The following is an 18,999-nucleotide window of genomic DNA, read 5'->3' on the forward strand; positions in this document are numbered from 1 at the left end:
TTAAGGGCAAGGGAGCCCATGAGGGCTGGGAGCTCTTCAAAAAAGGAAATCCTAGCAGCTAAGGAGAATGCCATCTCCATGTTCTGGAAAAAGAGACAGTGGGGGAAAAGAACCAGCTTGGTTGAGTAGGGAGATCTTGAGAGACATCAAAAAGAAGAAGGTCTATGAGCTTTGGAAGAAGGGACAGGTGTCTTGGGTGGACTACAGGGAGGAAGTGAGATCGTGCAGAGAAAAAATCAGGAGGGCTAAGGCCCAACTAGAAATCAGATTGGCAAAGTCTGTGAAAGATAATAAAAAATCTTTCTATAAATATATTAGGAGGACTAGGGAGAATATACAGTCCCTATTGGATGCAGAAGGAACAACAGTGACAGAGGATGAGGACAAGGCTGAGTCACTTAATGCCTTCTTTGCCTCAGTCTTTAATTGTAAAGAAAGTCGTTCCATCTGTGTACAAACCCAGGAGCTGGAGGAGCAAAATGAGGCTCCCGTGATCCAAGAGGAGGTGGTCAGAGCCTTGCCAGCCCAACTAGACACTCACAAGTATATGGGATCGGACGGGATCCACCCAAGGGTTTTGAAAGAGCTGGCAGATGTGCCTGCCAACTCCCTTCCCATCATCTTCCAACTATTCCTGGAAGACTGGGGAAGTCCCACTGGACTGGAGGCTGATGTTGTGCCCATCTATAAGAAGGGTCACAGGGAAGATCCAGGGAACTCCAGGCCTGTCAGTGTGACCTCAGTGCCAGGGAAAGTCATGGAACAGGTGATCTTGAGTGCGATCATGAAGCACATGCAAGAGAGGAACTGAATCTTCTGCCCCACTGCATGGAGAAGCACTCCAGGTTCCAGTGTGATGTCTGGGAAGGATTCCATTTCCCACTATTACACGGGCTGAAGGAATCTTCCTGGATGGAGTTTTTTCAGACTTTGATATGGCAGCACTTTACAGCTTGTTGAGGTGGATCGCAAATTCAAAATAGCTGCTATCTAGTCATCAGTTGATTAACCATTTATTCATCCATTGATTAACAAAGCAATTCAGAGCTATTCAACAAGACTTGCTCTACCTAAATCTATAACCTAACTACAGATACCAAATGGGCAACGTTGTCTGCTCTGCCCCTCAAGCCTTTCCAGCCCACGGGTACTGAAGGAGCTCCCGCATCAATTTAAAGAATGCCACCAGCTTCTGGTACGGGAATGGAGACGGCGTAGTGCTGTCGGTCTGCGTTGGCTTCTGAAGGGTCACTGAGGTGAGTGCTGGCACCTCAGCTGGGGTTGGCGCAGGCCTTTCTGCTGGCTGCACCTCAGCTGGGGTTGGCGCAGGCGTTCCTGCTGGCTGCAGCTCCGTCTGTAACAGGATCCAGTTGAAGAAATGCCGAGTGGAGACGTAGACCCCCGGCCGACGGACTCTGGCGCAGCCTCTGCCCCAGCTGGTCACTCCCACCAGCCAGAAGAGCTCAGCCCGTGGATCCCGGCAGACGAGAGGACCGCCGCTGTCTCCCTGCAGCAAAGGAGAGAGGATGAAGGGGACGTTGGGGTCTCTGTGGGCGTGAGGCCTGGCTCCTGCTCTCTCCCAGCAGCTCCAGAGCGGTGTTCCCTGCGCAGAAAGGCTCCGCTCTGGTGCCGGAGCCAGCGAGACCTGGTCTGGGAGGGGGGTTGGGGCGGCCGTGCCGGGGCTGCCTGCGCTGCTGGGTGTCGTCTCCCGCTCCTACCTGGCAGGTGTCGATGCCGCCCTGCGGATATCCTGCGCACAGGTTGTGCTGGTGGATGGCCCCGCGGTACCAGCCGCTGCCGTTGCAGACGTGGGTATCGATGAGGAGGACCTGAGCCTCCTGCAGCACGTCGTTTGATGCTAGAGCTGGGAGCACAATCAGGAAGGAAGTGTCAGCAGCGCGTTGCCGGTTCTCCTGCCTTGCTTGGGGGAGCCCCTTCCCTCAGGTTTGCCTTTGCCTCTGCAGAGGCATCTCAGCAGCGCGTCCCTCCCGTCTGGCCCTGGGGAAGGGGTCAGACCCGTCTCTCCCGGGGCACATGTCCTCGCAGGCTGACGCTGCCTTTCACCTCTGCTTTTAGGAAGCCCAACCCATCTCTGCACCTGGGTCGCGAGTACTTCTTTTTTTGGAGCTCACCTCCCTCGGCGGTGACACCCCAACCGCCCACGTAGCAGGTGGTCAGCTGGGACACTTTGAGCGAGGGCTGGGGCACGCAGGCGACCTGCACGTAGACGTTGCACTGGACGGGCTGGTCCAGTTCCAGCAAGGCGATGTCATTGCTCTGCGAGATGTTATTGTACTGATCGTGGACCAGGAGCCGCTTGATGTTGCGCACTTGAGCCTCGGGACCCAGGTGACTCAGCTGGGTGGCACCGGCCACCACACGCCATGCCTCAATGTTCCTGTGAGACAAAGGGAAAGAGGGTTTTGGGGAGCGGAGCCACGTGCTTCGGCAGCTTGGCTGTCGGCTGCCTTCTCCTTCCCAGGGGAGAGAGGGAAGCAGCGGTGTGGAGAGCGCGGCCGCCCGAGCGTGGCTCAGGCCCGAGAACCGTCGAGCTGGAGGCTGACAGGAGGCGGTGGCAGGAACCCAGCCTTCTCCTGAGCCGTCTCTCCGCTGGGCTGGGAGGGAGCGGGAGCACCGCGAGGAAACGGGGTGCCGGTCTGCCGCGGTGCTGCAGGCTGGGCGCCTGCCAGCGTGGCGGGGATGTCCCTGTTCCCTGGTGCTCCTGACCTGGCCTCGATGAAGCAGTGGGCAGCTGTGAGGACCCACTCTGGGCTGATGAGGGTCCCTCCGCAGACGTGCCACATGCCGGCTGCCCAGGGGCTCTGGATGCTGACGATCCAGGGCCAAGACCCCGCCTGGGCATCTCTGCCTCCAACGACACGCGACGTGCTGTAGCCGTGATCCATCAGACGGAGTCCGCAGGTCCTGTGGAGACAAAAAACTCGTGACTGTCCTACTCGGTGCCTCTAGGATTCCTTTAGCCCCGCAGAGGAGTTGTGCCTGCGGCCTGCGTGCTGCCAGGGACCAGCGCCTCCCACCCTGGGTCGGGGGAGCTGAGATGTGGCCACAAGGGACAAGCGGGCACCCTCCAGCAAACCCCAGCAGAGCCACCCCAGCTCCCTCCCCGAGCCTGGGGCCACTCACTCGCAGGTGTCACCTGTGCCCTGCACGGACTGGCACAGAGACAGAAGGACAAGGACGAGGAGCACACGCATGGTGCCAGCGACACGTGCCACCACAGTGACTGAAAGCTTGTTGCCACCAGGACAACAGCCGACAGACTGCCTGCCGGGCTCCCGCTGCCTGCAGAGCCCTCGGCCCCGGGCTGATGTCACAGAGGCGCTGGTTGTGGGCACCGGGCACGTCGGGTGGGGGGTGGGGGGCAGCGTGGGGCGTTGCAAACGGGAGACGAGACGGGGGGGGGCAGAAGCTCAGGTCAGACCCCCCCATGGCCCCGCTGGATTCTCTGCTGTCCAGATCCCACCGTGCCATGGGGAAAAAGACTTCTTATACCAAAAATAAACCCCATAGTGTGAAGGAATCGAGCTGGCATCCTGCTGTGTGGTGAAGGACTCCAGCTCCCAGCATGTCATAGGCTGAAAGTGTCTAGATCCCAGCGTACGGTGGCGTGAACGCCCTCATCTCCCAGCTTGCCGTGGGCTGAACACTCCAGCTCCCACGTGCCATAAGATGGGGAACTGCAGCCCCCAGCTCCCCAGAAGATGGATCGATCCCACTCCAAGCATCTAAGGGGCGCGAGGGACAGAAGAAAGGACTCCAGCTCCCAGCACGCTGTGGGTTGGGGGAATCCAGCTCCCAACATGCTGCAGCGTGAAGAACACCAGCTCTCAACGTGTTTTGGGTTGCTGAGGTGAGCGCTGGCAGTGGGGTTGGCGCAGGCGTTCCTGCTGGCTGCAGCTCCGTCTGTAACAGGATCCAGTTGAAGAAATGCCGAGTGGAGACGTAGACCCCCGGCCGACGGACTCTGGCGCAGCCTCTGCCCCAGCTGGTCACTCCCACCAGCCAGAAGAGCTCAGCCCGTGGATCCCGGCAGACGAGAGGACCGCCGCTGTCTCCCTGCAGCAAAGGAGAGAGGATGAAGGGGACGTTGGGGTCTCTGTGGGCATGAGGCCTGGCTCCTGCTCTCTCCCAGCAGCTCCAGAGTGGTGTTCCCTGCGCAGAAAGGCTCCGCTCTGGTGCCGGAGCCGGCGAGACCTGGTCTGGGAGGGGGGTTGGGGCGGCCGTGCCGGGGCTGCCTGCGCTGCTGGGTGTCGTCTCCCGCTCCTACCTGGCAGGTGTCGATGCCGCCCTGCGGATATCCTGCGCACAGGTTGTGCTGGTGGATGGCCCCGCGGTACCAGCCGCTGCCGTTGCAGACGTGGGTGTCGATGAGGAGGCATTTGCAGTGACTGATGCTTGAAGTATCTCCTCAGTTTCCTCCATTAGCGTTCCACCTGCATGTCAAAGAGAGAAAAGGTCACAAAAACCCGCCAGCAAACAAGGAGCAAGAGGGAAAGCAACAAGCAGAGGCCTCCAAAGTGACTCCAAAGTGCTGGCTGGGGACACGTGTTGTGTTCTGGCACTGTCAGGCTTTGCAGAGGCAGAAAAAGCTTCTTTTACCTGCTTAAGCGTCCTCTTCAGCTCAGCATTGAACTCCTTCAACTCGGTCTTCTCTTCTTCCACCTTTGCAATAGTTCCCTGCAGACATTCCAGCTGCTGCAAGAGGAAGCTCTTCTCTGAGAGCCACGACTGCTGCTCCCCTTCTGCAATAGCCTGCGGGGTATTCCGAGAGGAAACTGAGTGAGCTGGTACTACAGAAAGGATGGGGGGCTAGAATCAACACATCGGGGACAGTGAATGGACTCAGGAATGGACAGTACTAAATTCCAAGTTTTCGTTCTCTTCCGAGAGTGTTCTTCTCTCTAGGAGAGACCTCTACTGCCTAGAGTTTTCCCTGTACCATCCTCTAGAAACCCTCTGTTCCCTCCCAAAGGAGTCATGGACAGATCACCGGCTGTCTTTCTGTGTCTGATATCAGGACTAGTTTTCCCATGCCTTTTTAGCTGGATCTGCGCTTTTATTTCTCAAATATCTCTATTTTCTCCTCACTGTCTTCTCTCAGACGGGTGATACAGCTTTCTGCTACTAGTAAACTTTGTCTTCTCAGCCTTTACTCCAGATGCAGATTACACAAATTATTGCCCAAACCATACCACGTAAATAGAGACAAGCTTGAAAATGAATTTGACTTAAGCATCAACGGCAGAAATCTTCAGAATTTAGGAAAATAACCACTCTGAGTCATAACCGAGTTTTACATGGCTATGGCCCCTTTTCCTGCTTATTCAGAAGAATGCAACTGCAGAAGTTAAACCAAAAAGCAACCACTGTTATAAACGTTCTTCTGCTCTTGTAGCTGTCTGTAGTCTCTCCACACAGTCCATGACACTGGTCATCTCTCTTTTTGGACTGTCTTCTCCTACTTCAGGTGAGTAAGAGGTGATGCAGCAGGTGATTACCCCGCTAATTCAGCTACATAGCCGAACCCCCTGCCACGGGCAGGAACACTCCCACTGGATCGTTCTCCTTCTCTCCCCCCAGGGCTTGGCTTGGCCCCGGCAGCGGCATCGCTGTGCTCTTCCCCTTCCACCCTGCTCTGGGGGGCAGCTCATTCCCACCTCCCCGGACGCAGATCACAGAACCATAGAATCCCCAGGTTGGAAAGGACCCACCGGACCATCGAGTCCGACCGTTCCCCTCAGTCACTAACCCGTGTCCCTCAGCGCCTCGTCCACTCAGCTCCCTGGTGGAGCCTGAGGCCCTTCCCTCTCCTCACGTGTTGACTACAACTCCCGGCATGCCCCGCGGCGGACTCGGACTGCCGGATCCCGTGGCGAACTACAATTCCCGGCTTGCCCCGCGGCGCTTCCGGTCACCGCGCCGGAAGCCTGTGTCTCCGCTTCCGGCCCGGGGCGGAGGGTCCCGCGGCGGGCGGTGCCGGGCGCGCTCGTTGCGGCGGCGCCGTGGGGCCTCGGGGCTGGTTCCTCCCCTCGGTTGTGGGGCTCCGGCCCTGCGGGGAGCGGCCTCCGCCCGGCCCGGCTTCGTGCTGCTGCTGCTGGCGGGCGGCCTGGGCTTCGGGGCCCTGGGGTGTTCCGGGCACCCGGACCGGCTGGGGCCCGCGGGCTGCGCTTCCCCGCCTGGTACAGCAGCTCCGCCGCCTGCAGCCCCTCCCGGTGCGGCCCTGGGGCGCGAGGAGCCGGGCCGCCCTCTCCTCCCTCTTCCCCGTCCTCGTTCCCCCCTCTCTCTCTGCCCTCGTCCCCCCCCCCTCTCTCTGGCTTCATCTTCCTCCATCTTTGCCCTGGTCCCCCCTCTTTGCCCTCGTTTCCTCCCCTCATCCTCATTCCACTCCTTCTGCCGTCGTCCCCCTTCTCCTCTTGCCTCCCACCCTTTGCATCTCGCCCCTCTCTGTCTCCCCCTCTGCCCTCACCTCACTCCCTCTGCTACCCTCTTTCGCCCTCTCTTGCCCCCCCAGCTTCATGTCTCCCCTCTCTTGCTTCACTCCCGGACCCCCCCATCTACCTTCATCCCACCCCACTTTCCCACGTCTCCTGTTCTGCTTTCATCCCCCTTTGTGCCCACGTCTGCCCTCCTGGCTGCCTTCATCCCCACCATCTCCCTTCACCATCCCCTCTCTCCGCCCTCGTCCCCCTGTCTCTCCCCGTCCCCCCGTCTCTCCCCCCTTCCCTCGTCCCCGCTCTCTCCTCCCCGTCCTGCCCTTCTCTGCCCTCCTGGCCCCTCACGCCTGCCCCGTCTTCTCTCTCCCCAGCACAGCCCTGCTGACCGGCCCCTTCCAGACGTGCTCCGGGATCTACCCCGGCGTCTTCAACCCGGACTCGCGGGGGCTGCCGCTGGCGGAGGTCGCCGTGGCCGAGCTGCTGAAGGCCGAGGGCTACGCCACGGCCATGGTGGGCAAGTGGCACCTCGGCTTGGGCCAGAATGGCTCCTTCCTTCCCACCCACCGGGCCTTCGACCACTTCCTTGGGGTGCCCGACTCCCACGACCAGGTGAGGAGCTGGTGGGCATCCAGCGGGAATGGGGAGAGAGCTTGAAGGGATGAGGGAAAGGCTGGGGATGGATCTTCCTGGACTTCAGTAAAGCCTTTGATACAGTTTCTCTCAGCCTTCTGCTTCGGAAACTGTTACCTCTGGCCTGGGCAGGAGAACGAGCTCCTGGGTGGAAAACTGGTTGGCTGGAGGGCCCAGAGAGTGGTGGGAGATGGAGTTAACTCCAGCTGGAGGCCAGTGACAAGTGGTGTCCCCAGGGCTCAGTGCTGGGTCCAGCCCTGTTCAATGTCTTTATCACTGACCTGGATGAAGGCTTTGAGCGCACCCTGAGCAAGTTTGGAGATGACACTGAGCTGGGAGGAAGTGTGGATCTGCTGAGGGTCGGGAGGCTCCAAAGGGATTTCAATAGGCTGGACCACTGGACTGAGACCAACAAAGCCAAATCCTATGATTCCATGAAGGACAAAATGTTCTTTGTTCTCTCCAGGGCCCCTGCCAGAATCTCACCTGCTTCCCACCCGACACCAAGTGCTTTGGGACCTGTGACCAAGGTGTGGTGCCAGTCCCGCTCCTCTGGAGCCAGAGCATCGTGCAGCAGCCCATCTCTTTCCCTGATCTGGTGCCGCTCTACAACAAATTCTCCTGGGACTTCATCGCCAGCTGTGCCCGACGAGGCGTCCCCTTCCTGCTCTACCAGACATCCCACGTAGGAGATGGGGACGTTGCTCTGGGCTGAGGGGAAGGGGGAAGCCTTTGTTCTGTGGGGAGGGACCAGGTTGGTCTCAAGACCAGGTTGGATGGGGCCTTGGGAAGCCTGGTCCAATGAGAGGTGTCCCTGCCCATCACAGGGGGGTTGGAACTAGATCATCTTTAAGGTCCCTTCCAACCCAAACCATTCTATGAGAGCAGGGCAGCACCTCAGCTCCCGCAGTCCCCCTCTATTCCTCTCTTGTGAGATCTTGGCTGGAGGCTTGTATCCACTTCTGGAATCCTCAACATGAGAAGGAGATGGAGCTGTTGGAACAGGTCCGGAGGAGGCTAAAAAGGTGATCAGAGGGCTGGAGAACCTCCCACACGAGGAGAGGCTGAGAGAGTTGGGCTTGTTCAGCCTGGAGAAGAGAAGGCTCTGAGGAGACCTTAGAGCAACCTTCCAGTACCTGAAGGGGCTCCAAGAAAGCTGGAGAGGGACTGTTCACAAAGGCTTGTGGTGACAGGATGAAGGGGAATGGGGATAAACTGGAGAGGGGCAGATTTAGGCTTGATATAAGGAAGAATTTCTTCACCATGAGGGTGGGGAGGCCCTGGCGCAGGTTTTCCAGGGAAGTTGTGGCTGCCCCATCCCTGGAGGTGTTCAAAGCCAGGTTGGATGGAGCCTTGGGCAGCCTGATCCAGTGGGAGGTGTCCCTGCCCGTGGCAGGGGGGTTGGAACTGGATGACTTTGAGATCCCTTCCAACCCAAACTCTTCTATGGTTCTATCACTCTGCTGAGCAGCCAGGATGAGGTGCTGAGGGACATGGGTTAGTGATTGATGGGAATGGTTGGACTCGATGATCCGGTGGGTCTCTTCCAACCTAGTTATTCTATGATTCTATCTCGTACCTCAGTGCTGCCCAGAAGAGCCCAGTGTGGGCCCACTGACAGGTGGAGGGTTGGTGCCCTGCTCCGTGCTGGGCTCTGGTGGCACAGAGATGCTCCATCTAGCTCTGCAGGATCCCACTGTGACCTTCCCTGACTCTGTGTCTCACCAGCATCCATCAGCTGAGGAGCAAGGTGTCAGAGGAGCACGAGGTCATCAAGAAGAAGGAGCTGGAGACTGGTCCCAAGGCCTCCTATGGCTACGGGGGCAAATTTGGAGCAGAGCGAGACCAGATGGATAAGGTAACAATCATAGGAGGCTTCCTTGGGCCCTAGTGGGAAGATCTTTTCCTCACAAAGGATAGGAGCATCCCTGAATTGTGCCCTGGAGACCTTCCATGACTTCACAGATTTGCACATTCTAACCATCCCATAATCTGTATCTGCGATCTATTTGACCCCATGGGTGTAATTTATCTCTCCAGCTTCCACTCAAAGTTCCCCTTAGTGAAGAAGGACTTTCTTCTGGCTTGTTTTGAACCTGCTGCGTAACAATTAAATCTGGTGCCTTCCTACTTGTGCTTGGAGAACTAATGACTAATTCCCCCTCGAATTCTCCATTCCAGATCTCTGTCATCTCCCCAGGGTGGAGCCGTACTTCATATTCCCTGTTCTCACATCAAGTCTTTTCTAATAATCCTCATTACGCTTCTTCCCATGCCTTTCAGCATTCAAGACTTCAATTTCTTTAACAGCGAGTAACAAGGAATAAGGGATAAGACATGAGAAAATGGCCTCAGGTTGCTCCAGGAGAGGTTTAGATTAGATATTAGGAAAAATTTCTTTACTGAAAGAGTGGGGAAGCATTGGAAGAAGCTGCCCTGAGAAGCAGTGATGGAGTTTCCATCCCTGGAGGTGCTCAGGGCCAGGTTGGATGGGGTCTTAAGCAGCCTGGTGCAGTGGGAGGTGTCCCTGCCCACGGCAGGAGGGTTGGGACTGGATGATCTTTAAGGTCCCTTCCAACTCAGACCGTTTAATGATTCTATGATTGTATGCGCAGGACCTGCATTTTCAGGATGTGCTTTATCAGCTTCCCTGGGCGCTTCGTTCTTTTGATTAGCACAAAGTTTGCCCCGATGTTTGATTTAATATTATGAAATTTGGGCATTGGCAGAGGCTGCCAGGGAGGTGGTTGAGTCACCATCCCTGGAGGAGTTTAAAAGATGGGTGGATGAGGTGCTGAGGGACATGGGTTAGTGACTGATGGGAATGGTTGGACTCGATGATCCGGTGGGTATTTTCCAACGTGGTGATTCTGTGAAATGTTAGTTTGCTTAGTGTGATGTTCAGAACATCACCCTGTCTTGCAACACTTTCTTCTCAGTGCGCGGTGGGCCACGAGTACGTTGCTGAGGTCGGGAAGCACTCCTCACAGACGGATGCAGCCAAGGGCTTTGGAGGGACGTACGGAGTCCAGCGGGACCGAGCTGACAAGGTGTGTTGGACAAGGTGGCCGCGATGTGTCCCTTTGCTTAGTCCTGCTCCTAAACTGCTCCTGGAATCCTGGGGTCAGTTCTGGGCCCCTCACCACAAGAAGGATGTTGAGGCTCTGGAGCGAGTCCAGAGAAGAGCAACAAAGCTGGGGAAGGGGCTGGAGAACAAGTCTGAGGGCCCTGGGGGCGTTTAGCCTGGAGAAAAGGAGGCTGAGGGGAGACCTCATTGCTCTCTCCAACTACCTGAAAGGAGGTTGCGGAGAGGAGGGAGCTGGGCTCTTCTCCCAAGGGACAGGGGACAGGACGAGAGGGAATGGCCTCAAGCTCCACCAGGGGAGGGTCAGGCTGGACATCAGGATGAAATCTTTCCCGGAAAGGGTTACTGGGCCCTGGCAGAGGCTGCCCAGGGAGGGGGTTGAGTCCCCTTCCCTGGAGGGGTTTAAGGGACGGGTGGACGAGGTGCTGAGGGACATAGGTTAGTGATTGATGGGAATGGTTGGACTCGATGATCCAGTGGGTCCTTTCCAACCTGGTGATTCTATGATTCTATGACTCTTGCTTTGGCTTTACGTCCTTGCCTGGCTGTGCTCCCACTGTCTCCCCAACCAACCTTGCCATGTTACTTTTCTTCATTGCCCTCTCGGCCTCCTCTGTCTCCTGCTGCCACAGCCCCCATGACTCACACTTGCTTTGTGCACCCATTCTAATAGACTCTCATCCTCCATGGTCCTGATGGTGCTTCCTACCATCCACTCTGCCCCTTCCAAACCCCATTTCCTGGCTTTTTCCTATGTCCCTGCTGCTCTTCCTCCTCCTTGGAGCTCCTGCCCGGTGCTACTCCCCATCTTCTCCCCCTTCCCTCACCAACCCCATGCTCAGGACACCATTTCACTCCGTGCACCACCTCAGATTACTCCAAGGGCTTCGGTGGCCGCTACGGCATGGAGAAGGACAAGGTGGACAAAGCAGCCGTGGGTTTTGACTGCCAGAGCCAGGCGGAGAAGCACGACTCTCAGAAAGGTGAGCTGGGGGAGCCCAGTGCTGCAGGCAACGTCAGGACTGGAGCTTGGGACTCTTCTTAGTGGGGCCGTGGAGCACTTGGGGTTTCCATGAATGGTGGAAAAGCCACAGGGAGCTGTTGGTTGCTCAACGCTTGGAGCAAGGGGATGGGACAGGTGAGGAAAGCCACTGGATGAAGAGGAGCAGCAGATTTCTATGGGCACAGGGATCTCCTGGGCAGTATAGAGACTGTATGCCCAGAGAGGTGGTTGAGTCCCCTTCCCTGGAGGTGTTTAAGGGATGGGTGGATGAGGTGCTGAGGGACATGGGTTAGTGATTGATGGGAATGGTTGGACTCGATGATCCGGTGGGTCTTTTCCAACCTGGTGATTCTGTGATTCTACGATCTCAGCACTGTCCTTGCCTATCAAGCTGGACCATTCTTTTGCTTCCCCTTGCAGAGTGCTGCTGGCTTTAAGGAGATGGCAGCTCCCACCTCCTCGTATGAGAAAACGAGACCAGTGGAGGCAGGTGAGACAACTGATAACCAACCCTGGGCTTGGTGGGAAGCTGTGAGTCCTGTGGTCCCCCTGTGGCACGTGCTGTGGTGGGATATGGATTAACTTGCTTGGAGGGGCAGAAGAAGGTGGTTGAGCTGCATGTTTCTCCGGGAGAGGCAGAGATCTGGGTTTCTCCTGGATGCTTGGTGGAAGGGAGCCACTGCACAGGCTTGATCAGCTGTCTTCTCCACAGGAGCTTCCAGCGGCCCCGGCAGCCTGCGGTCACGCTTTGAGAACATGGCTAAGTTAGCAGAGGAGGAGAGCAGAAGGCAGGCGGAGGAGGAGCGAGTGAGGCGTCAGGCTCAGGAGAGCCAGCCAGCTCGGTGGAAGGTGAGCCATGGCCATCCTGCGGTGTCCTCCAAGGCTTGTGAAGCAGACTTTTCCTTTCAGCTCCATCTCCTTCCACCTGGTCTCTTTACAGTAACCTCCTGCCTGAAGTGCTTCCCTGCAACTGCCAGGGTCTTTGCTCCTCTGCTTCTCTCTTGTGAGTCCTCATCTGGAGGACTGTGTCTAGTTCTGGAATCCTCAAGAGGAGGAGACGGAGCTCTTGGGACTGGTCCAGAGGAGACTACAAGGATGATGTGAGGGCTGGAGCATCTTCCATACGAGGACAGGCTAACAGAGTTGGGGTTGTTCAGCCTGGAGAGGAGAAGGCTCCGAGGAGACCTCGTACTAACCTTCCAGTACTTGAAGGGGCTCTAGGAAAGCTGGGGAGGGACTGTTCCCAAGGGCTTGGAGTGATAGGACGAGGAGCAACGGGGATAAACTGGAGAGGGGCAGAGTTAGACTGGACATCAGGAAGAATTTCTTCACCATGAGGGTGGGGAAGCCCTGGAGCAGGTTGTCCAGGGATGCTGTGGCTGCCCCATCCCTGGAGGTGTTCAAGGCCAGGTTAAATGAGGCTTTGAGCAGCCTGATCCAGTGGGAGGTGTCCCTGCCCATGGCAGGGGGCTTGGAACTGGATGATCTTTAATGTCCCTTCCAACCCAGACTTTTCTCTGATTCTCTGATTCTATTGAACTTCTCAGTTGTCACCAGATTTTCCCTTCCAGCACACAGTCAAGGATGTGCCCTCACCTAGCCATGGTCTCCTGCGCTTTAGCCTAGGCTCCCTCTTGCCTCTAGTATCACAGAATCATAGAGTCACCACCAGGTTGGAAAAGACCCACAGGATCATCGAGTCCAACCATTCCTATCAAACACTAACCCATGTCCCTCAGCACCTCGTCCACCCGTCCCTTAAACCCCTCCAGGGAAGGGGACTCAACCCCCTCCCTGGGCAGCCTGGGCAGTCTGTCGCAGATGGATTGTGAATGGTCCGTGTTTATACTGCCAACCTCATCTAGGAAGCTGTGTCTCTAGGTGGGCAGATACTGACTTAGGCATAGTGCTTTCTGAAGATGTGAACCCATCAGTCTGAGTCATACCACACAAAGTTGAAACTCATCTTCTCCTTATTTCTGTGCAGAAGAATGCTTTATAACAAACGTTACTCTGAACTCAAGGGGAACTAAGAGAAGCCTCCCAGCAGCTAGAGCAGCTCAGGCAGGAGATGAAAGAGCAGCGAGAGAACGGGCAGGTAAGTCTGACTAGAGGCTAGGTTGAAAGAACAGGCAGGTGGCAATGGGATGTGAGCTGCGAGAGCCAGCTAACAGAGCAAAGGGAAGTAACAAGAAATTGCAATGCGAGTTGTAGGACTGAGGAGGCAAGGACAAATGCAAGCTGGGCAGGTAATAGATAGAGAACAGCCCTGCTGGGAAGGGTTTTGGGTTGCTTGGGGATGAGAAGCTCAACATGAGCCGGCAGTGCGTGTTTACAGCCTAGAAAGCCAACCGTATTGTGTGCTGCATGCATACCCAAAGCATTCTAGGATTCTATGACTGTACTTTACTGCAGGCCCTGAAAGCACAGAGCATGGTAAGCTCCAGTGATCAGCAACAGGAAGGAAAGGTTGCAACAGAAGCAGAGCTGGGTAGAAAAGCAGAAAGAGGTGGCTGAATGAATGTGACGTTGAGACAGAAGGACAAAAATGTTGTAGCTGTTGGCAGGTCCCAGTAACACATTCTCCACTTGTGTTTATAGAACGTCACAGAAAAGCTGCAGACAGAACTGCAGGGAAGTCAGAGCGAGATCAAGGCCATCAAAGAGGAAATGAATATCCTAGTTCAGCAGAGGAATGCTCTGCAAAAACAAGTGACTGAAATACTGATTGGTACTCCAGTCCTCAAGCAGGCGGTCTCTCCCCTTCCTGCCTCTCCATTGCGGAGCAGGCTCGTGGGGATATCCCTCTGACTGCCATCATAGTGTGGTCTCCATCTCGGCTGGTCTGAAGGAGACTTACTGGTCAGCTGCTGCCCTGGACAAATGGGCTCGTCCTTTTGCTTGATCACCAGCAGTCATCAAAATGGATTTCTGCTGGCCAGTTACTGCTAGCCTTCTTTTCTAAGGTGGTTCCTCAGACAGATGTGGTGACCCACTTGAGTTTTTAAACAAGTTGGCTGTATCTGTTGTCAATCTGGTACTGCCACAATAGGGTGAAATTTAAAGCTGTTCTTTTCCTCACAGGATATGATATGACTGACAGTGACAAGCTGTAGTATTTCACTACTTTGTTATGTTTTACTTCAGGTGGAAGAGTTGTCATCTGAGCTTGCAACCTCCAAAGAGTCCCAGCAACTGATTTGCCACAAAGCTTAGCAAGATCTGAATGAGGCACGGGAAGTGTCAAGAAAGAAGATGCTGGAGGCTGTGCACCTGCAGAAGATCCTGGAGGAGAAGAGGAGTCAATGGGAGGAGGTGGAACGTCAGAACAGGGAGCTGCAAGCATGTCTAAAGTCCCTGGAGATGAAGAAGAGTCAAGGGAAGAAGTGGAGCATCACAACATGAAGTTTCAGACTTCCCTAAAGGTCCTTGAGAGTGAGAATGCCAGGTAAATGGAAGCCTGTGAGACTCTCCGTTCTGTTGAATGGGTTTCCTCTTTCAGATCTTTGCATACGTAAGTGGCTCTGGCAGCATTTCCTAAAAAGCAGAGTTCTGAACTCTCCATGCAGATGGGTTTCATTTTCTTTTCCTTTAATCCTCCAGTTAGAGTTTCCCTGAAGACAGTGGCTTTTGGAGTAGTCCTAAGAGTTTATTAACTGTTATACCATGTAGTAATGAGTGCGTGCTCTCTCTTTCAGGCTGAATCAGTCTCTGAAAGAGAAAGAAGTGAAGGTCAGAACCCTGGAAGAAAACAACCTTGCCCAGCACAAGGAGGTGTCTCGGCTTCTTTCTGCTATTGAGCAGAGCCGGCAGCAATATTCAGATGACAGAAGAGAAATACAAGCACTCCACAACCAGGTAACCTATGCACTAGCATCCTCTTCTCCCGGGACATGGAATAACACCTTCAGGCTGTAGGCCCCTCTCTGTTTCCCCTCCCAACAACACACGCTCCTTCTTATTTTGCCCAGTCTTTGCCCATTGAAGTCAAGGCTGGATCTGCCTCTATTCTCCCCTGTTCCTTGGTGGTTCTTGGTATTAAATCTCTGAGAATCATAGAATCATAGAATAACCAGGTTGGAAGAGACCCACCGGATCATCGAGTCCAACCATTCCTATCAAACACTAAACCATGTCCCTCAGCACCTCGTCCACCCGTGCCTTAAACCCCTCCAGGGAAGGTGACTCAACCCCCTCCCTGGGCAGCCTCTGCCAGGGACCAATCACCCTTTCTGTGAAGAATTTTTTCCTAATGTCCAGCCTGACCCTCCCCTGGCGGAGCTTGAGGCCATTCCCTCTCGTCCTGTCCCTTGGGAGAAGAGGCCAGCACCCTCCTCTCCACAATCTCCTTTCAGGGAGTTGTAGAGAGCAATGAGGTCTCAATGAACTTCTCAATTAATTCTCACAAGCCCAGTGTCTCACAATCTTTAAAGAAAAGTTAGATCTGAAAAGGAACTCAGTCATCGCATCATTTATTGCTGTGATTTATTGCAGTGTAAGACTGAAAACACACATTGCAAAAACTCCGTTTTGAAACCAGCAATGTGTTAAGCAAAGAAGCTGTAGGAGCCCTGTCCTGGATGCTCCGGGGGAAGGACGTGGTGGGGCCCGGCTGCAGGAGCAGGGTGGCAGCGCCCTTCCCAGAGAGGCCGTGCCGCCGTGTGTGGCATTTCCCTGCTCGCTGCCACCTGTGAGGCGGCTGCCCCCCGTCACCCGCCATTCGGTGGGTCTGTCAGGGGCGTCCGACCCCAGCTCCTGCCTCCCCTTCTGCTTGGAACGTCCCGAGTTGCCCCCCTGCCCCGAGCTCACCGTGCCGGGCGCCCGCAGCCCACGTCTTTGTGACTTCATCCCGAGGCCAAGGGCATCGCCGGCAGCGCCAGCGCCGCGGGCATCTGTTGGCTGCTGCCTGGTGGCAAGAAGCCCTCGCCTGTCGCTGTGCCACGTCTTGCTGGAAGCATGAGCGTCCTCCTCGTCCTCGTGCTGCTGGCCCTGTGCCGGCCCGTGCAGGGCACGGGGGACACCTGCGAGTGAGTGTCCCGGGCTGCGGGGATCCCTGCAGGGCGCCCGCTGGTCCCTCGTGGCCACAACACGGCTCCCCAGGGCTGGCACAGCTCCTCTGCGGGGCTGAAGCTGAGGCAGGGGGGGATGCCCGCCCGCCCCACGGCGTTCCCTGGCCGCATCGCGAGGGAAGGCGGCCGAGCTTCAGCCCCAGCGGTGGCCAGGCTCCCGGCAGGGCACTCACGAGCCTCTGGTTTCCACAGGACCTGCGGACACCGGCCCATGGATTACGATGCTGGCACGTCGCGTGTCGTCGGGGGCAGAGATGCCCAGCCGGGCGCCTGGCCCTGGATCGTCAGCATCCAGAGCCCCTGGCAAGCCGGCACGGGGCACGTCTGCGGAGGGAGCCTCATCGGCACACAGTGGGTCCTCACGGCCGCCCACTGCTTCACCGGGACCACGTAAGGAGCTGCTGAGAACAGGGACTCCCCTGCAACGCCGGCAGCCTCCAGCCCCGTGTTCGTCGCTCCGTAGCGCTGCTTTCCTCTCCCCCCTGGAAAGGAGAAAGCGGGGAAGTGCTGGGCTGCTGCAGCGCGTGGCTGTGCCCCCTCCCACCCCGCTCTCCATTTGCCTTCCAGGAGCACCGAGATGTGGCGTGTGGTGGCCGGTGCCACCGATCTGACCCAACTGGGCCCCGAGGCTCAAGTACGGAGCATAAAGCGGCTCGTTGTTCATGAACAATACAACGACACCTCGCAGAGGAACGACATTGCCCTGCTGGAGCTGGACCAGCCCGTCCGGTGCAGCTCCCACGTGCAGCTCGCCTGCCTGCCTGACGCCTCGATCCGAGTGTCGCAGCTCACGCCCTGCTACGTCAGCGGCTGGGGCGCCACCGACGAGGAATGTGAGTTCCCCAAAAGTATTCGTGTCCCCAGCGCCCCCTTGGCACCCTGGGGCGGTGGGTTGGGCGTCCCGGCAGCAGGGGCGAGAGGCAGCGTCTGCCCCTGGAGGGGTGGTCCTGCCCCATTCCCCAGGGCGAGACGGGAGGGATACACAGGCACAATCCTCTCCGGAGGCAAAGCCGACCCCAGGCAGGGCAGGAGGAGAGCTGGCAACGCGCCGCTGGATGTTCATTTCTGTCTGTGCCCACAGCCGGAACCTCCCACGTGCTGCAGGAGGCCCAGGTGCCCCTCATCGACACCCGCGTTTGCAACAGCAGCGGGTGGTACCGCGGGGCCATCCACCCCCACAACCTGTGTGCGGGATACCCGCAGGGCGGCATCGACACCTGTCAGGTAGGAGCAGGCGACGAGTCGGGGCCCAGCGGCACCAGCAGCCCCGGCACAGCCACACAAACCATCCCACTGCTCGTGGGGCTCACCTCCCCTTCCCCATCTTCCAGGCTCTGCCCCGAAAACCCACCCAGCGGTCCTGGCCGCCCTCAGGTCCAGGGGCCAATCCTGGAACATCCCTCTGCCGCACAGCCAGGGTCACGCCGTGCAGAGAGGAGAGAAAACCCAGCGACCCCCTCCCAGAGCGGGTTCTGCCAGCTCCTGCAGCGGAGCAGAGCCCTTCTGTGGAGGGAACACAGCTCTGGCAGCTGCTGGGAGAGGGGGAGCCGGCCCTCATGCTGCCGGAGGCCCCCCAGCACCCACAATCCTCTCTCCTCTGCTGCAGGGGGACAGCGGGGGTCCTCTCATGTGCAAAAAGCGCCGTTCGGACCGCTTCTGGCTGGTGGGACTGACCAGCTGGGGAACAGGCTGTGCCAGGGTCCGTCGGCCGGGGATCTACACCTCCACGCAGCACTTCCGAGACTGGATCCTGGGGAAGATGGGGATGAACCCAGCAGGGGCGGCTGCACCGACCTCACAGCCAACACACGCGGGCAAGACACCCTGTCCTGTTCCACGACAGAAGATAAAAAAGTTGGTTAATCTGCTGCAGGCTATCCTGAAGTCCATAAAGGAAATGTACGCTTGAGCAGCACGATGGATAAGATCTGGTGTAATGACCCTTGTCAGTTTTGAATCTGCAGTTAAGTTTTTGATTCATTTCTAGCCAATCATTCTGAACAATTTAGAATTACTTTGTTGACCAACTGATGATTGAGTGTTAATAGATAGTAGCTAATTTACTTTTGTGATCCACCTCAATAAATTGAAAGTTGCTGCTAAATCAAAGTCTCAAAAATTTCCCTCTTTAGCCTGGTGGCATGCTGGGAACCGGAGTCCTTTATCTGGTGGCATGGCTGGGGATGGAGTCCTTCACACCCCTGCAGGGTTGCAGCTGGTGTCCTTCACTCCACAGCAGGCTGGGAGGTGGCCTCGTTCACCCCACAGCAGGCTGGGTGCTGGGCTCCATCACCATGGAAAGGGTTTGGGTGGATCGGGTGGATCCATCCAGGAGGATGGTACCAACCACTGAACAAAGGCCACGATTGACACGGGGGTTGTTGCGGAGGGGAATGGCTCGTAAGGGTGGAAGGGAGCCATGGAAAGGGCAAGGTGGAGCCTGGCTGAGGAGGAGTGAGGAGGGACAACGGGAGAATAAATGAGAGGTTCTAGGTCACTTAGCGGGACACAGGAGAGTTTGTTTCGCTTGAGTAGGTGTGTCTAGATATTTTTGGCAGCCCCTGACAGTGCCAAGAACTCTTACAGTGCAGAAATTTTTCCTGATATCTAGCCTTAACCTGCCCTGGCACACCTTGAGGCCCTTTCCTCTTGCCCTATCACCTGTCACTTGGAAGAAGAGACCAACATCCACCTCGCTCCACCCTCCTTTTCGGGAGCTGCGGAGAGCAATGCGGTCTCCCCTCACCTCCTCTTCTC

General features: G+C 56.7%; 3 protein-coding genes and 1 long non-coding RNA gene across 6 annotated transcripts; 2 read left to right on the top strand and 2 right to left on the bottom strand.

Moving 5' to 3' along the window:
- Positions 1 to 1,126: 1,126 nt before the first annotated feature.
- Positions 1,127 to 3,215, bottom strand: LOC138732713 (acrosin-like). The gene is made up of 5 exons (XM_069879371.1): positions 3,145 to 3,215; positions 2,728 to 2,925; positions 2,133 to 2,398; positions 1,719 to 1,864; positions 1,127 to 1,507 (listed from the first exon to the last, which is right to left on the bottom strand). Exons 1-5 carry the CDS (start codon positions 3,213 to 3,215, stop codon positions 1,127 to 1,129), a joined length of 1,062 nt encoding a protein of 353 aa, XP_069735472.1.
- A 1,075-nt stretch (positions 3,216 to 4,290) lies between these two features.
- LOC138732701 (uncharacterized) lies at positions 4,291 to 5,796 on the bottom strand. Its single transcript, XR_011339307.1, has 3 exons — positions 5,771 to 5,796; positions 4,621 to 4,773; positions 4,291 to 4,454 (listed from the first exon to the last, which is right to left on the bottom strand). It is a non-coding gene; the product is annotated as an uncharacterized lncRNA (long non-coding RNA).
- A 61-nt stretch (positions 5,797 to 5,857) lies between these two features.
- On the top strand, positions 5,858 to 9,913 carry LOC138732714 (arylsulfatase A-like). The gene is made up of 6 exons (XM_069879372.1): positions 5,858 to 5,931; positions 5,979 to 6,233; positions 6,827 to 7,064; positions 7,552 to 7,770; positions 8,814 to 8,943; positions 9,267 to 9,913. Exons 1-5 carry the CDS (start codon positions 5,858 to 5,860, stop codon positions 8,940 to 8,942), a joined length of 915 nt encoding a protein of 304 aa, XP_069735473.1. The 3' UTR covers position 8,943; positions 9,267 to 9,913.
- A 164-nt stretch (positions 9,914 to 10,077) lies between these two features.
- On the top strand, positions 10,078 to 18,338 carry LOC138732680 (acrosin-like). Of its 3 annotated transcripts, XM_069879326.1 has the most exons (10): positions 10,078 to 10,135; positions 13,161 to 13,271; positions 13,775 to 13,885; positions 14,321 to 14,621; positions 14,872 to 15,031; positions 15,668 to 16,200; positions 16,435 to 16,632; positions 16,810 to 17,075; positions 17,324 to 17,466; positions 17,849 to 18,338. In XM_069879326.1, the coding sequence occupies exons 6-10, from the start codon at positions 16,130 to 16,132 to the stop codon at positions 18,149 to 18,151; spliced, it is 981 nt and encodes a 326-aa protein (XP_069735427.1). In that variant the 5' UTR covers positions 10,078 to 10,135; positions 13,161 to 13,271; positions 13,775 to 13,885; positions 14,321 to 14,621; positions 14,872 to 15,031; positions 15,668 to 16,129; the 3' UTR covers positions 18,152 to 18,338. The 3 variants fall into 3 exon arrangements, with proteins under 3 accessions (XP_069735427.1, XP_069735426.1, XP_069735428.1); XM_069879325.1 differs by lacking the exon at positions 13,775 to 13,885; XM_069879327.1 differs by lacking the exons at positions 13,775 to 13,885; positions 15,668 to 16,200 and having other exon boundaries at positions 10,082 to 10,135.
- Positions 18,339 to 18,999: the final 661 nt, after the last annotated feature.

The sequence above is a fragment of the Phaenicophaeus curvirostris genome, chromosome 36 (assembly GCF_032191515.1).
Source record: "Phaenicophaeus curvirostris isolate KB17595 chromosome 36, BPBGC_Pcur_1.0, whole genome shotgun sequence".
Taxonomy (NCBI): Eukaryota; Metazoa; Chordata; class Aves; order Cuculiformes; family Cuculidae; genus Phaenicophaeus; species Phaenicophaeus curvirostris.

Excerpts from the sequence above, each read along its gene's own strand:
- LOC138732714 (XM_069879372.1), top strand. The coding sequence starts at position 5,858 with ATGCCCCGCGGCGGACTCGGACTGCCGGATCCCGTGGCGAACTACAAT. Across the intron at positions 5,932-5,978 it reads CTTGCCCCGCGGCGCTTCCG|GGTCCCGCGGCGGGCGGTGC; the intron begins GTCACCGCGCCG and ends CCCGGGGCGGAG. Across the intron at positions 7,771-8,813 it reads TGCTCTACCAGACATCCCAC|CATCCATCAGCTGAGGAGCA; the intron begins GTAGGAGATGGG and ends GTGTCTCACCAG.
- LOC138732680 (XM_069879326.1), top strand. The coding sequence starts at position 16,130 with ATGAGCGTCCTCCTCGTCCTCGTGCTGCTGGCCCTGTGCCGGCCCGTG. Across the intron at positions 16,633-16,809 it reads CACTGCTTCACCGGGACCAC|GAGCACCGAGATGTGGCGTG; the intron begins GTAAGGAGCTGC and ends TTTGCCTTCCAG. Across the intron at positions 17,076-17,323 it reads GGGCGCCACCGACGAGGAAT|CCGGAACCTCCCACGTGCTG; the intron begins GTGAGTTCCCCA and ends CTGTGCCCACAG.
- LOC138732713 (XM_069879371.1), bottom strand. The coding sequence starts at position 3,215 with ATGCGTGTGCTCCTCGTCCTTGTCCTTCTGTCTCTGTGCCAGTCCGTG. Across the intron at positions 2,399-2,727 it reads CACTGCTTCATCGAGGCCAG|GAACATTGAGGCATGGCGTG; the intron begins GTCAGGAGCACC and ends TTTGTCTCACAG. Across the intron at positions 1,508-1,718 it reads GCGGCATCGACACCTGCCAG|GGAGACAGCGGCGGTCCTCT; the intron begins GTAGGAGCGGGA and ends CCTTTGCTGCAG.